The sequence below is a fragment of the Palaemon carinicauda genome, chromosome 22 (genome assembly GCF_036898095.1).
Source record: "Palaemon carinicauda isolate YSFRI2023 chromosome 22, ASM3689809v2, whole genome shotgun sequence".
NCBI classification, from domain to species: Eukaryota; Metazoa; Arthropoda; class Malacostraca; order Decapoda; family Palaemonidae; genus Palaemon; species Palaemon carinicauda.
This window is the reverse complement of record NC_090746.1, coordinates 71898459-71916710: the sequence shown is the minus strand read 5'-3', so window position 1 is coordinate 71916710 and position 18252 is coordinate 71898459. Positions and strand designations below refer to the sequence as shown.

The 18252-nt window shown below is 35.6% G+C and overlaps 1 protein-coding gene across 6 annotated transcripts in view; it reads right to left on the bottom strand.

The window, feature by feature from the left end:
- LOC137616534 (tumor protein p53-inducible protein 11-like) overlaps positions 1–18252 on the bottom strand; it is a 282889-nt gene that overhangs the window by 83933 nt on the left and 180704 nt on the right. For all 6 annotated transcript variants that reach the window (XM_068346379.1, XM_068346381.1, XM_068346380.1 and 3 more), the window contains one exon: positions 15660–15753. In XM_068346379.1, coding sequence (XP_068202480.1) covers positions 15660–15753 — 94 coding nt within the window. The remainder of the gene's footprint in view (positions 1–15659; positions 15754–18252) is intronic.

Below are 18252 nucleotides of genomic sequence, written 5' to 3'. Positions count from 1 at the left end.
TTAAAACATTTTACATTAATTATTCATTAATTCTCTTATAGTTTACTTCTTTTCCTTACTGGGGTATTTTTCCCTGCTGGAGCCCTTGGGCTTACAGCATCGTGCTTTTCCAACTAGGGTTGTAGCTTAGCAAGTAATGAAGATGATGATGATGATGATGATGATGATGATGATGATGATGATGATAATAATAATAATAATAATAATAATTTGAATATTTCTTTGTTTCCTTTCCTCATTGAGCTATTTTCCCAATAAGAACCCTTTGACTTAAAGCATCCAGCTCTTCTAACCAGGGTTGTAGCTTAGCATAATAATAATAATAATAATAATAATAATAATAATAATTTGTTTATTTCTTTGTTTCCTTTCCTCATTGAGGTATTTTCCCTGTTGGAGCCCTAGGACTTAAAGCATCCTGCTTTTCCAACTAGGGTTGTAGCTTAGGATAATAATAATAATAATAATAATAATAATAATAATAATTTGTTTATTTCTTTGTTTCCTTTCCTCATTGGGCTATTTTCCCTATTGAAACCCTTTGGCTTAAAACACTGTGCTTTTACAATAACAACGATAATAGTAATAGTAATAATAATAATAATACCAACTAGAGGGGCACTCAGTAGATCACAGACCTACGCCACGGTAGCTTATTTCTCGGCCTTGACTTTGACCTTAACATGTATTAATTGGCGTGGATTTTCATACACTCAAATATGAACAAAGTTTGAAGTCTTTGTGACAACGATGTTCAAACTTATGGCTGATTACGTGAATTGGACGTATTACTTGACCGTGACCTTGAACTTTCAAAATTCAACCATTTCCAGCTTTTTGCATAACAGTTAAATCCCAGCAAGTTTCATTACTCTACGATTGAAATTGTGGCCAGGAAGCTGTTCACAAACAAATAAACACACATAAACAGGGGCGAAAACATAACCTCCTTCCAACTTCGTTGGCTGAGGTAATAATAATAAAAATAAAATAATAATAATAATAATAATAATAATAATAATAATAATAATAATAATAATAATGATGTTTCAATATGGTTAATTCTAATAAGACATGACCAATACAACTCGGACACCTTTTCATTGTAATTCAGATTCATTTTCATTTCAGCCTTGACCTTCCATTCCCACGTGAGGCAATACCTTGTTTATCTATTTACAATGAATCTTGCAATGTTTTTAACGATGCAGCCCGGCAATACGGAATCAATTAGCGATAAATAAATCGTTAAAATCTGTTTTTATATTCTGGGGATTATTTTAGTTATTGGTAACAAGCCAATAAGGCTTGCTTGGTGACCCAATTTGTTGATAAAAGTCTTCCCTCCACTCATTCGTCTCATACACACACACACACACACACACACACACACACACACATATATATATATATATATGTGTGTGTATGTGTGTGTGTGTGTATGAGACACACACACATATATATACATATATATATATATATATATATATATATATATATATGTGTGTGTGTGTGTGTGCGTGTAAGATACAATTTCAAGCAATTTTGAAATTTTACATAAAATTGTAAAATTCGAAAATATTGAACACGAACGTTGTAAACGAGAGAGAGAGAGAGAGAGAGAGAGAGAGAGAGAGAGAGAGAGAGAGAGAGAGAGAGAGAGAGAGAGAGAGAGAGAGTCTAAGATAAATTATATATGGCGAATCACAACACAATTCATTGTATAAACCCACTTTCTTTACTTTTTTTCTCCTTTCAAATAAAATAAAAGAATAAAAAGAAAATAGCAAAAGAAGAACAAACCATTTGATTGAATAAAGCATGACTAACAATCCCACTAATACTTAAACAAAAACTAATTAAATAGATGTAATTATGGCATTCAAAATTAACAGTTAAGCTGAAAGACAATTTATAACTATGATCTATAGTGCCACAGAAGACATCTCCACTTATGCTTCCCAATTGGTAAGGAACCACCTCTTGTCCCCCCCCCCCCCCAACCCCCTCCTGACCTTGACTGTTCTGGTAGCCAATTGGAAAAGTCTCTGCCAGGCAATATGTTGGATGGGAGCTCAAGACCCGCTCAAGCTCGATAGTTTCAAGTGGTGTCTGTAACCCCACCATCCATTGGAGCTAAGATGAGTGTTTGGCTGGAGCCTAAAGATCTACTTACTGAATCATCAGCAGCCAATGCTTAGCCCTCCCTGGTCCTACCTTAGGTGGAGAGGAGCTTTGGTGCTGATCATCTGTATGACAATGCCTCTATGACATGTCGCGTCCCTTGCTTCTGCAATTCACGAGCGACCTTTAAATCTTCAAACTGAAGCTAAAATGCTCCTAATAGTGAAGATTAATTTTTTTTGTATAATCTAAGACCTTGTTTGAAACTATGAAGTTTTGACCTTATGGCCATCCGCTAGGGCCAGGGAGGCCATTCAGCATCAGGGTGCATATGGGAGCTCATGTCTCAATCGCATTATTAAGTAGAAGTTATAAATGGTACTGACGGAGTTATGTACTACGGTACTAACTACAGAGGGGGCCCTCCATATGGTTTGATTTTATTAGCTCGTCAATTTTTTTTTTAATTTCATGTAAGTCTATAACATTAAAACAATAACAGATTAAACGATATTTCATACATCTTTTTGCAAGAGTGTTCGTTCACGAATTTTATAAATAATTTTCATGTAAGATAATCACTCGGATCCCGTTAATGGTAAACTCAAAATAATCCAAATAAGACTTAAGTAGATTACGATTCACTGCTTTTAAATTCCTACTATTATACAACGAGTGAGATACATAACAGAGAAAGAGAGAGAGAGAGAGAGAGAGAGAGAGAGAGAGAGAGAGAGAGAGAGAGAGAGAGAGAGAGAGAGAGACCTAATCTTTGGACTCCCGCATTACGAGCTCAATCTATTTAGGGGCGGTATTCCTCACTCCGCGAATGTCACCCACAGGGGAGAATGAAGAGGAAAATCAATATACCCAATTCCAAAGCATTTAACTGGTCATAAGTTATACCCCAAAAATAACAATAACCCCCCCTGGCCTTCATACTTCACGCATGTGGTGAATGAAACCCACAGTTCTATATGACAGCTGTCAGAAAAGCTACAGGGATTTCAGTCTAGTTCCAGGGCCACATTCAATTTTGGAGTAATTTCGCCTGCTTCCAAAAATTCATTTTGGGTTCTGGCTTGGCACAACCGGATCAGCCCAACAGAAGCTACTCGTGGCTTTCGTATTTTTACACTGATGCAACAATGGTGGTTGGTGCCTGGAGGGAAGGAATCTGGGGGCTGGGTGGGAGGCTGGAAAACACAAGCCTTGGAGTTGAAAGGGAAAATAAATTGTCATTCTATTTGTGTACAGTTAACAAACAGTTTCATTCTATATTTTAATGTACATACACTTGATCATACGCACAAGAAGTAAAACGAGTTTTGAACGCATAAAAATACATAACTAGGTCTCAATTTTGAAAAGCGTCGAGCATACGATTGAAAGACTTCGAATTCCACTGAATATTAAGTCGAGTAAAAGAGCTCCTTCTATGGAGAGAGAGAGAGAGAGAGAGAGAGAGAGAGAGAGAGAGAGAGAGAGAGAGAGAGAGAGAGAGTGTGTGTGTCACGAAAACTACAGATTACATCACTAAGCCCTAGAAAAAATATCATTACTTAGTAGCAACGTTACGTAGGATAATTCATTATATAATAAAAAAACGAGATTGTAAATTCAATTGCATAAGATTATAGCAACGAAAATAATACTTGACATAACTACACCGTAAAAAAAAAAAGCCTTACATCACAGGTCAGAAGTTAATTTGCGAGAGAGTTGTGTCCAATCAACCAGAACTACAGAGTGCGTCTCTTTTCGAGATCATCTCTTCCTTATAATGACAACGAATCACTACACTCGACCAAAGAATGACAATCAAACCTCCCAGGGTTATCAACATCAACATCCAACAAGATCAAACGCGTCCGGGACCCGAAGATTGATGTAGCCAATCAAAAGACGAGATGGGACGTCCTCCTCTTCCCTCTTCGAGGTACAGATGGATACTCAGGTAGGCGAAGGCTTTAATGAGATGGCGTAGGAAAGTGGGTGGGAGAGGTAGGGGCACATCAATTCGAGACATTATCCCGTTGCCTTAGAAGAGGTTTTTTTTCTCAAGGATTTGTTATGAGAGACGGAGATTGCGGGGCAGGTGACCTTAATATTGGGAAAAGAAAATGTATTTTGTTTTTGGGCCCTTTACGTAAATACGGGACTTTGTTGCGTCACTGTCTCTTTCCCAATAAAATACCTGTATATATATATATATATATATATATATATATATATATATATATATATATATATACACACACAGTATATATACATTCATTATATATATTATATATACATACATACATACATATATATATATATATATATATATATATATATATATATATATATATATATATATATATATATATATATATATATATATATAACGATGGCACTCTGTATATCCTGTGGTTCCTTGCACCCACTATTACACTTGAATTTTTTTTTCATAAATTGAATATTCAAAGTAATGTTAGATGCTCTTCGTAAATATACCTATAGAAGATTCTATATTGCAATAGATGATATGATAAAAAAAAAAAAGATAAAACCTCAAAAGAACAACAGCAACCCGGATACCAGTGGGATGAACCCATAGCCGATCAAGGAATAAGGATAAACCCGCATATAATTTTATTTAAGAGAAGGATATTTTAATAAATAAACGTATTGAGGACGAACGTAACCTTTGGGTAAATACACACACATTAATATATATATATATATATATATATATATATATACATATATATATATATATATATATATATATATATATATATATATATATATACACGAAAGGAAAGTGAAAAGACTTGGTTAGAGTTAGAACTTTGGTCTCGAATTTTAAATAATTGGATTCAGGAGGACAATTTTTTTATAAGGCGAAATTCCTAAACCCAATTAAGTCTTTTCTCCTTTTGTGTCGACAATACACACACCCACACCATGGGATTTGCAATGCTTGCTGACCAGAATTCATGACATATCACACGAGGTTGGGCTCGAAATAAATAGAAGAAAGGCAGAGATGATGAGAACGGAATATGCAACGGAAGATGAAATATCATTGGAAGGAGAAAGGATTGCTGAGTAGAATAATTTAAGTATCTCGGAATTATGATCTCCAGGGTCTTTAAAAATAAATTTTAGTGAAAGATTGAAAATAAGAAAATCAGACAATGGCTAGGTTAAGTAGAATTTGGAAAGTAAGTCGCGTGAAATTACATATAAAAATCAGGCTATATACCAGTCTAGTGAGATCGGTGTTTCTATATGGACATGAGTCATGGTATGACAATGATACAATCTCCAATATATTTAGTAGATTTAGAAACAAAGGCTTCAGAAGGATATTAGGAGATAAATGGGAGGACAGGATTAGAAATGAAACTATAAGGGAGATTACTCGGGTGCAATATGTGGATGGGGAATGGTACTGTTGGGCGCGGCCATTTTGGCACAGTCGTTTGGGCACGGCCGGTCGGACGTCACCTGACAGTTGGGCACGGCTGTTTGGGTACCATCTAATTTGGCGACAGCCATACATTATGAATAATAAGTTTATAAATTAATAAGCATTCAAAACTTCATAACTTTTATTGAAAATTAAAATGAGGCTCATCAAATGTAAAATAAGCCACTAAAAACTAGAAACCATAACAACTCTATTTAGTTTATCTGGTAATCATGAGCAAGGGTTCTCAAGTACTCGACAGTATCCATGCTTTCCAATCTAAGAACTGTTTCATGAATTGTTCTGTCTGCATCTCTAGACTTTTTAGTTTTTGTGTTGGTTCATGACCGACCAGTAACTTCATAATATTCATCGCTACCTATCTGTACTTTACGTGGGGCATTTATTAATTTCCATATTGTGGGATGTTGTGTGTTAAGTTTGTATTTCAGTCGACGGTGGACTGCCTCAGCATTATTGTTTGTGCAGTGTTCCCCATTTAACGTTCTCTGATACAGATTCCAAGTCTCAGGGAAAAATAGAGGAGGCCGTCGTCTTCCATTTCCTCGTCGGTTCTAATGACTGACTGAGTAACTTGATTCACACGTCGCTTGTTGGCAGGAACAAAAGTGCCTGAGCAAACAGCTAAACGAGGAAATATCCAGTTTTCCTGTTTCTAAATATGTATATCATCTTTCAATTTATAACTGAAGTGTTGTAATTTTGTCCATCCATTAAGACAGATTTATGAATAAAATATTCTCTTCAAGATTTGTGAACAAAATAAGATCTATAAATAAAACAGGTTTTTAGCGCTAAAACAGCCGTCGCCAAATAGGCTGGCGTCAAATAAGCTGACGCCCAAAAGGCCGTGCCTAAAAGGGCACGCCCAACCGGCTGCGCCAAAACGTACCCTACCCATGTGGATGAGATCATGATGAAGGGTAGATGGAGATGGTTACGGCATGCTCTTTACACTCCCCAAGAAAATTTAGCTCACAAAACGTTTAGCTGGGCTCCACAGGGTAATAAAAGAGTTGGACGACCCAGGCTTACATGATTGAGGAATATGAAGCGTGAAGTAAGAGATGAGTAATGGAGAAGTACTGAATTAAAAGCTCAAGATAGAGAAAACTGGCGAAATCTAAACGAGGCCCTTTGCGTCAATACGCGTAGGTGAAGATGTGATGTATGTATATATATATATATATATATATATATATATATATATATTTATTATATATATACCTATATATAAATATCTATATCTCTATCTATCTATCTATCTATCTATCTATATATATATATATATATATATATATATATATATATATATATATATATACATATATTATATACACCCGGTATTTATACACACACATGCGTGAGTGACTTACATCTCAATATCAAATCACAAACTCATCCTAACCTCAAACGCACACTACCTTGGGAATCATTTAAGCTTAATGGGAATTAAAAATGATAGGTGACCTAACCTGGGTAGGATTCGAACCATCTGGGTTATGACGCAAATAAAAGTGATTGAATGGACACAGACGCACACAAAAGATAGATAACTTTCTGGCAATAAGTTTTATATTCGATTCTCCATTTTCCTTTCCATTAGAAAAAGGACGAATCTGAGGAGAAATGTCAGTCTAACGACAACCCATCAAAGCTGTTTTTTCTCTCTTCGCAATATCCTGACGTGGGGTAATAGCCGGGTTTGTCAACAGTAATGGACGTCATCTATTTGTTCTATATAGATTTACTTTCCTTTCTTCTCAGTTGGCCCAGCCATAATAGCAGGAAATCATTTGATTCGTTTGGGACGAGTCTCGATAAAACGTTCACATCAATACTAATTTTCATTATATGTGGAATTCACATAGCACACTTCGATGTAGGTAAGTCTTCGTGATTTATTTTGGTAACATCTTTATTTACATACTTATTTCTAATTGGTTCATTCTATTATTCAGTTCATCATTTCCTTTTGCTAAGTCTTTATTGAATTTCTTTTTCATTAATTCATTCTCTAACTCAATTTAAAGGTTATATTATGTTATCTATATAGTTAAGGTTTCAGCATTCTATTCCAATAATGGTAAAATCCATAATAACGACTGTGACAGAACTCACACCATCTCTCAAATATAAACATTAAAATGGCTGCAAGAGGGCGTAGGATGATTTTCCAAACAAACCCTTTTGGCTGTAAGTGTTTGCGTTGACATTCCGTTCAGCCCTTCTTGTACCAAAGGGAATCTCTTAAAAGCGAGAGTCAACCATGAGAAATGGTCATGACGCTCTAGATATCTGGTAAACACATTGAAGGCTTCTTTCACAATATTCCCGTGATAGAATATTGATGTCGAAAATACGGGGTAAAATATTGATAGTCTAGACACACTCTTGGAATTGGGACATGCGCGTTTAGGACAACAATAAAAAATGCAGCCATGTCTAGTCCATTGCAGGAAAAAGGCCTCAGAAATGTCCTTATTCATGTCTGAGGTTTGGCTATTTTCATCATCACGCTGGCCACTGCGGATAGGTGATGGTGAGAGACTTTAGTCTGATCGCTTACAGCAAATCAACCTAGTATGGTTGGCCTTGACTAGTAGTTTTGCTAATTATGGCGATACACAAACCCTTCCATCACGTTATTCCCCCACTCAGAAAGGGATAACCAGGCATTAAATGACTTGAAACCATAAGCGATGCTCTTCAATCAAACAGCTTCTGGATAATTAAAGATGATTAAGATTGCCGTGCCTTATTTGACATTGCACTGGCTTTTGCACGCGGAAAGCCCACGAGAGACGTGGATTTTGAAAGGGTTCAACATAGGCTCAGGAAGACGGACAAGGGTGATGATGATGAGCTGAGAACCAGCGCCATCGAGTAAAAACTGGACGGGAAGGAGTCCAGAGCTGAAAAACCCCATGGGATCTGACCGCCACAGTTCACTGGCCCCAAGACTCCCAACATCGGTCCTCGATACATTTTCTTTTGCCTACACCTTCCTAACTGGCAGAGATCCAGAGGGAATATTTCTTGATCATAGCCCTCAAAGACCCTGCGTCCTCACACACGACCACGTTAGTAATTCGGATAACACAAAGGGCCTTATCGCTACTATCCATTTACTTCCGTTGGAAGAGGGACATTGTCTAAATGGAGATCATCCCCGAACCAGAGGGAAAACCAAACGCAGGATTCTAGGGATAAGATTAAGAGAAGAAGAACGTTGGTTTGTAGTCGTCGTGATCTTGTAAGATGCATCATTATTCTTGCAATCGTTTGCAAGGCAATTTAATATTAGTTCGTTTAAACTATTTACAATTTCTTACAACTATCTATATAATTTTCTTGCAATTACAAAATTACACTAACAATAGAAGGTAATGAGACTAATTTTTCTTACTGGTCATCTTTATCCTCTTTAGAGGAAATTCGTACAGAAAAATAACATTGGATATATGAATCTAGGCCACAAGCCCTGACGTTGGGGGCTGGGAGACCATTCCTCACCCCATAAACACTGAAGTTACGCCAAGTAATCATTAAGAGTTCGGACAAACGTCTTCATTTCGTGATATATATATATATATATATATATATATATATATATATATATATATATATATATATATATACACGATGGTTACACAAATGTTATAAAGTTTTCTTTTGTAGTTTGGATACTCTATTGCAATCTGACAACAATGTCTTGCATGCGTAGGCTTACACGTAATTATGTACATGGAAAGTATCATGCAACTAATGTACGATACACACACAAACACATATGGTATGTGTGTTTGCATAAATATGTGTGTGTATTTATAAATATATATATATATATATATATATATATATATATATATATATATATATATATATATATATATATATATATATATATATACTGTATATATATATATTATCTGTATGAATATACATTATCATAACTAACCAGAAAAGTGTAAAGACTGACTATGGGTGAACACAGATTTCTCTTCTCTTCTTTTTCATTTGTAATCAATTACATTTCCGGACCCGAATACGTAACCAAAGTGTAGAACAATAAATAAAACAATTTCCTAAACTGATGGCCTTGCCTCTAACCCTAACAACAGCTAAAATACTTTATACAATTACCCTAAAAGATATAAATTAATCTGGAATTTGCAACACGAAATATCAAATACTGAGGAAATCTGGCAATGATTGACAATCTACTTCCTTTACTAGACTCCTGACTAGCATAGTGGTAACATGTTTGCCTAACATTCGCATGGCAGCAGATCGATCCCATCCCAGGACCGTGCTTACTGGGGAGGCCACTGCTGTGGTTGAGCACCATAGTATAGGGCTGGACTTGCCCGGCTGACGCTCTGGTGAGCATCTATTCTGATGAAACTGGAACTGAAACCAGACACCTTTAATCTAACCTTTAACTTTTCTGTCAAATTCAAGACTATGTGACTCACAACTCCGCCTTCTATATGACAAAACTGCCATACAAAAAGTCATTGGACTCTTGTATGTATGAAAGGAGGAAGTATGTTAGACTTGGCAAAAATACATATATACACACAACAACTAATACAGACGTTTCTAGTCCATTGCAGGACAAAGATCTTAGATATGTAAACTCATGTCTGGGGTTTGGCCAGTTTTCATCGCAGCGTTGGCCAGTGAGGATTGGTGTTTGTGGGAGATTTTCGTCTGATCGCTCAGAGCAAACCAACCTAGTATGGATGGCCCTGAATGGTACAGTTTTGCTGATCGTGTTGTGGGGAAACACTTACTCTTCAGAGGCTCCTCCATAACTCTTATTTGTTATCTCTCTACATTTTCATTGAACATTATCTTAGTTTTACTCATCCATTTTCAATCCTACATTTCTGCGTACTCTATTCAAATCTTCTAACATCTTTTGTAATTCCGTATACGATTCACTAAACACAACTATGTCATCTGCAAATCCTAAGTTGTTACGGCATTCCCAATTAATATTAATTCATACATTTTCCCAATGTAAATTATTAAAAACTTCTTCTAGGCATGCCTTGAACAATTTCGAAGAGATGGGATATTACTGTCTAACTCCTTTCTCGATAGGAATTTTCTCACTGCCTTTACGCAGTTTTAGGAATGCTGTACTTCCTGTATAGATATCGTCAAGTGTTCTAACATAATATTTATCTATTCCTTGTCTTTGAAGGGCTTTCATTACTGCTGAAGTTTTGACAGAATGAAACGATTTCCCATAGTCTATATACACACATACACATACAGTATATCATGTATATAAAATGAAAATGTCATCATTTATAAGATGATACGACAACTCGGGTGGACTCTCTCTCTCTCTCTCTCTCTCTCTCTCTCTCTCTCTCTCTCTCTCTCTCTCTCTCTCTCTCCCCTTTCCAACAGGCCATCCGTGAAATCAAGACTCTCGTGCCACTGAACCCGAGTGTCAAGAGGGACGGAGCATTAGTGGAAACTGGAGTTACGGTCGACTAAACTCCCATCACGAATCTGTTATCAATTCTCTGCTGAAGAGCTGGAAATCGGTTGAAGAAAGTCTACGGACTCCACACATCTTTCCAAAAAAACGGCGAATCTCTGAAGACCATTCTAATGAAGATGCTACTGAGAGAGAGAGAGAGAGAGAGAGAGAGAGAGAGAGAGAGAGAGAGAGAGAGAGAGAGAGAGAGAGAGAGAGAGAGTCTGCAAATTTAATTATTTATAACAATACATATAAAATACTGAGGATCTAGTTTCCATTATACACGTCTATTCAACTTCATTGAATTAATTGTCAGTGCCTATAACGTATAAACGACTTCGAGGAATCTATAGTAGCTAACGAAGACAACAAAAGAAAAATACAAGGAAAACAAGCCCACTGTTACATCTCTGTTCACGCACAATCAATAACAATTACAACAACACGAATGCCCAGACTGCTATAAATACGACACCCACTGCTGTCGGTAAAACACCGGGCCACTGGCGTGCGTACACCAAGATGCATCCAAGAGTATGTAGTATAAAGGCCCAGGAGCCAACCAGATCAAATAGATTCTGGCTGTTCGAAAATAAACGAGGAACGAGCAGTAGCTTTTACACACTGACACCTCCAACAAACAACGAGTAGTTAAGGGGGCCAATGAGCGATCCCTAACACTGCCCAGAAAAAGGAATAATGTGGAAAAGAGAGAATAGAAGTGAGACTACGAGAATAAACAGAAATGTAGCAAAACAAGAGATAGCTTCAAGAGGATGAAAAGTTAAAAGGCAAATTGTTGACAAGACCTTTACGACTGTGGAAGGGAGGAATACCCAGAAAGATTTGAAAACAATATAAATCTAGTCTTAATCCTGATATGGTCTTAGCAATTGTAGCACCTTCAGTATGTAATCCGGAGTGTAATCTTTCATAAAACAATTACACAGACACACACATATACACGTGCGAGTGTATTTATATCAGATCCTGCAATGAAAAGTGAAAACTTTTGATTGAACTCAATACTTTGCTCTCTCTCTCTCTCTCTCTCTCTCTCTCTCTCTCTCTCTCTCTCTCTCTCCTCTCTCTCTCTCTCTCTCTCTCTGTGAGAATAACCCATCACCGTGGCATCTGGATTTCTGCCTTAAGATCCCATCTAAAAACTGATGCCAGACGCTTTTAAGAAATGGTGACATTTATCCTTTGGTATAAAGAGCTTTCAAATTTCGAGCCGATAGATTCAAGTTGATGGATAAATCTATTTCTGGCCTTCGATTAAAGATGAAAACCTTCTACATTGCGTGGCACTGCAACGCAAGGACTAACGAACTTCGCTCGCACAAGTACGATTTACTTGGTGATTCAGAACACAGGACAATACTTATCAGTGTTTAACACTTTTAATTTATTACTGCCAAAAAACTATTTGATATTCATAATAGTTCTCATATGTACAGTTGGACACAAGACTTATTGGAACACCATGCACCGAGGAAATGCACCCTGTCACACCCTTACAGCGCAGCTAGTAACCGACCAGATAGCATAAGGAGAGATGTCTCCAGTGGTCAGCGGGGCTACACACAGGAACTCTCCGCTCAGTAATGGTGTGACAGGGTGCACTTCCTCAGTCCGAGTTGTGCCAGGAACTCGTGTATCCTACTGTACATAAATATCAATACTAAGGCTATATGATTAGTTCTTTATTTTTTTTTTTTTGGGGGGGGGGATCTTTCAATAATGAAACTTTTCTCCAGTACATATGTCAGTCGACAAAATTGCTAAAAAACCTAATTTTTAATTTTTGAAAATTAAAGTATCCTTTAGGATTTTAACCCACGAGGAAAAATTCAGCTTCAACAGAAAGATCGCTTTCTACGCCCATAGAGGTAGTGCGTGCTATTCGATTTGGGGTTACATATCTTAAATGACACAGGAGACACCATTTTACCATGCGGTGACCATTTATCATTTTTACCATTTTATAATACTGCTTATTTCATATAATTTTACAGATTCTTGTTTTATCCTAATTAATTTTTCTTATGCTTGAATTCATCAAATTAGTTACTCTGTGTGAAGCTTTCATGTTAGGTGATTGGTTCTCTAACTTTGCTATACAGGCATATATTCTTTCCGTAAATGTTTTTTTATCCAAGCCACCCAACAGTCACACATACATACATACGCAAACACGCACACACACACGCATATCTATCTATCTATCTATCTATCTATCTATCTATATATATATATATACATATATATATATACATACTAAACACAACTCAGCAATGCTTAAAGGGTAAATACAAACTAATACTACTAGCAATAGTAGTAGAAACAGTACTATTAATAGCAATAATAATAACATTACGCTCTGGATGCCAAACAAAAAGCCCACTTCCAGGCGTAAATAGAATTTTCCCTTAAACTTCCTCCACAATAAATTTTAAAATGCATTTGACCAAAACCGCTGGAGGCGAAAAGATCAGCTTTAAAACGGGAGAGATTCTCGACACCAAATATCCTCAACAGATGGCCATATCGATTGTGGCTTCTTTCGCCCCCCGAAAACTTCGAGGGGGAACATTTTAAGAACTTTTTTTTTTTAACATGTAATTCGAGTCGAGAGATTATTATTTATATTATTGTACGGGATCTATCACAAATGACGGGTAAATATTTAAATAGATATACACAAACACACACAAAGATTAGTGCAATTTGAGCAATTTGTCGGATAATGTTGTTTCCGAGTGCATGCAGCTCAGCCTAACAGGAAAGAAGTATATATATATATATATATATATATATATATATATATATATATATATATATATATATATATATATGTGTGTGTATATATATATATATATATATATATATATATATATATATATACATATATCGTCACTTGCTCTTTATCATGTGGAGATATGGAAATTATCGCTAAGATCAAATTAAAGGTTTGAAATAATGTTTCGGTATCGATGGCAAAAAGGACAACAAATTGATGATAGCAATGCAAATAATAATTATGGTAAGAAGAGGAAGAAGACGAAACTTTATAAGTTATTTACCAAGAAAAGATAAATAAAATAAAACAGTTGAAATGATATAATCATCCGGTAGCTTTATGAGGATTGAACTCGAACAAAAGAACACTAAACAATTGAAAAGAACTAAAACTTAAGTAGAATTTAAGAAATGCCACAAATCTTGAAATAATTGTATCACCATGTCCAAGTGACCCAAGGTTAAATATAAATTTAACTACAAAAACACTCTGAGTGCAGACCTCCGCCACGACAACTAATTTCGGTCGACCTTTTGCTCGACCATGATATTGACCTTTGATATAGGACTTTCAAAATTATCTTCTACGTCTTAACACTTAATCCCTGAAAGTTTAACTACCCTGTGAGTAAGATTGTGACCAGGATGTTGTCTCAAACAGAGACAAACAAGAGTGAAAAAATAACCTCCTCCCAACCTAATCGGTTTATTGTTGACCGAAGACTAATTGAGAGGACAAGAACGGGGTATTTAGTGAGTTATGAATTGATTTTTATTTTCACGTCAGGTCCTGATTATTCCTAGAGAAAGCCAAAGTATTCCTAAAATAATTATGAATACAAAGACAAATGCAGAGGAACTCACGACCATTACCGATCTGCCCGACCAGGTAACGAAAAGTTCACTAGCCAATAACGACTCAGTTCAAGGATATTTTAATCAAATTATAGCGATAATTTAATGCTGGTTACGTTAGGGTAGGTTATAAATAGACGCTGCATATGCATTGGTCACGTTTAAAATATTATAATGTTTTTACAATAAGGCTTTACTTAAACTACAGTCATCAGCAGCTTTTGCCTGACCTTCCCTGGTCCTAGCTTAGCTGGAGAGGGATCTTGGGTGCTCTCTAGGACACTGTCCTGTCCTTTGCCTTTGGCGTTCATGAGCGACCGCTACCAATTTTTAAAGCTTTAAAATGAAAACAAAAAATTTTCAAAACGAAAGTCCTAAAACAATATTAAGGTTACTAATGCCGGGTGCAAAATACATAAAAAAAAAACACAATGACAAAAAAGGATAATTGCACTTGAAAAAATTACACTAACACTTGAAAATAATTATATTACATAAAAAACCTATTGAAAAAAGCGATATTACCTCTTAAAATTATCCCCCACAACAATTTACATTAAAACACGTTGAAAAAAGTGACATTAGCCATTGCAGAAACCACTATATGATCAACATTAAAAACATTGAAAAAAAGTGATATTAGCACTTGAAAAACCAAAATACTATTACAATAAAAAACCATCGAAAAAACTAACATTAACCATATCACTCAGCCCTTAAAAATAATAATGTGAAAGACCTGCTACGCAAGCTAAAAACGATCCTTCCACGTCTCAGTAAAAAAAAAGGAGAGTAGCCTCTACACAACAAGCCACAAACGACCCTACCCTTCTTCCCCCTCTCATTTTTTCTTGTTGCTGGGAAGGAAGGTAGCAAGAACGGAGAGCGACTTACCTTCGACCTATGGATGTCGCCATTATCGGTCTCGCCAACGCCCAGGATCTTCCGGGTCTTCAGGCGGGAGTGCAGGTCGCCCGAGGAGTGCTTCCTGTAAAAGACAAAATAAGATTCAAATGATTTTGGAGTTAATTTGCCTCTGGATAATTCAAGAGGGTCAACTAGAAGAGGGGAAGAGATGTATGTGTGTACATATGTTTACATACGATACACACATCATATACATAAGAACTATATATATATATATATATATATATATATATATATATATATATATATATGTATGTATATATATATATATATATATATATATATACATATATATTTATGTATGTATATATATATATATATATATATATATATATATATAGAGAGAGAGAGAGAGAGAGAGAGAGAGAGAGAGAGAGAGAGAGAGAGAGAGAGAGAGAGAGAGAGAGATTGAAGTATATGTAACACCAATATTGTGTGTACGTTTATGTGTACTTGTTATTTGAAAACAAATTGCAATAAAATCAGAAAATGACAACTTTAAAACAATAATAATGGAAATAACAAACAAGAGTTACTAAACATGTTGAGGAGTCAGACAGATTGATATTAACAACACCCATTACTCAGGTGACTCGAGTTCTCTTTGTATTTAAATTGAGATTTATTTGAAATATAATACAGATTAAACAAAGCAAATTTGCATTACATATTTGTAGAAAAAATATGTATTTTTACATATGACCTTTTTTTAATGATATATATATATATATATATATATATATATATATATATATATATATATATATATATATATATATATATATATAGTTTGTAATTTGGCTTTCGTAAAGACCTTGGAGCATGTGATGCCCTTCTTACAATCGCCCTTGATTGTGGTCAGGAAGTTCGTATGATTGACTTCAATTTCAGTACTGCCTTTGACAGTGTTAATCGTGAGGCCCTTGTTTTCAAACTCAAAGAGATGGGAGTGGGAGGGTCTTTTCTTAGCATCATTATTGAATTTCTAAGGAATAGAGTTGTTTATGGGCAACACATTGAGTATGGGAATGTGATATCTGGTGTTCCTAAGGGTAATATGCTTGGCCGATTACTTTTCATACTATGGCCTTCCACTATCTTGGAATAGAGTTCTCTTGCTTGGGGGTACTCTCGGGCATGCTGCTCTAACTTGTTTCTCCTACTATTGTTATTTTTTTTAGGTTTTTATAGTTTATATGTGAAGGATCTACTTTAATGTTATTACTGTTCTTGAAATATATTTTCATTGTTTATTCTTCTCGTAGTTTATTTATTTCTTTGTTTCCTTTTCTCACTGGGCTAATTTTCCCTGTTGGAGCCCCTGGGCTTATAGCATCTTGCTTTTTCAACTATGGTTATAGCCTAACTTGTAGTAGTAGTAGTAGTAGTAGTAGTAGTAGTAATAATAATAATAATAATAATAATAATAATAATAATAATAATACATATGGCATGTGGTTTAGCCTAGTAAACAAGCTGCTCGCTTTGCATCAATTCCATCCCGTGAATGTAGATCTGAGGTTGCTGAATCCATTAAAAGAGATCTAGCTAAATTTAATACATGGTGCAAATTATGGGGCATGAAGTTGAATCTTAACAAAACTTAAAGTATGATTGTAAGTAGGACAAGGACAGTTGCTCCTCGACATCCGGATCTCATCGTTGATAATGTTTCTTGAACTCCGCAAGACTCATAAAATTTTAGGTGATTCTCGACAGCAAGTTCCCGTTTGAGAAACACATTAGATCTGTCTTTTTCAATTGCACTAAAAAACTGGCTTTTTGAGAAAGTCTTTTAAGATTTTCGGTGATCAATCTATACTGAGGAAGTGTTTTAATTATTTCATTCTACTTTGTTTCGAGTATTGTTCTCGTGTCTGGTCTTCAGCTGCTGATTCTTATCTTAATTTGTTGGACAGGAACTTACGGGCTATTAATTTTATATTCCTGATCTAGATATTAATCTCTGGCACCATCATTCAATTAGTTCGTTATGCATGTTGCATAAGATTTTTCATAATTCTGACCATCTTAACGGACAGTACCTTCCTAGGTATGCAGTTAATTCTAATGGTCGGGCCTTTTCCATCACGAGGCTCAATACTACACAGTAATCTAGAAGTTTTATTCCAGCTGTGATCAAGTAGTGGAATGATATTCCTAATCTGGTAGTTGAATCGGCACATCTTCAAAAGTTCAAACTTGCAGCAAATATTTCTATGTTGAGCAGGCTGACATAAGTCTTTTCATATTTTTAACGTTGATATTTCATTTCAATTGTTCATAATTTCTCATACAGTTTATCTATTTCCTTATTTCCTTTCCTCAATGGGATATTTTCCCCTGTTGGAGCCCCTTTTGGCTTATAACATTCAGCTTTTCCACCTTGGGTTGTAGCTTAGCTAGTAGTAGTAGTAGTAGTAGTAGTAGTAGTAGTAGTAGTAGTAGTAGTAGTAGTAGTAGTAGTAGTAATAATAATAATAATAATAATAATATACGTTGACATAAAATTGCTTTCTATTCGACCTTTAATGATGTATTTCACCAGTTCATCATCATA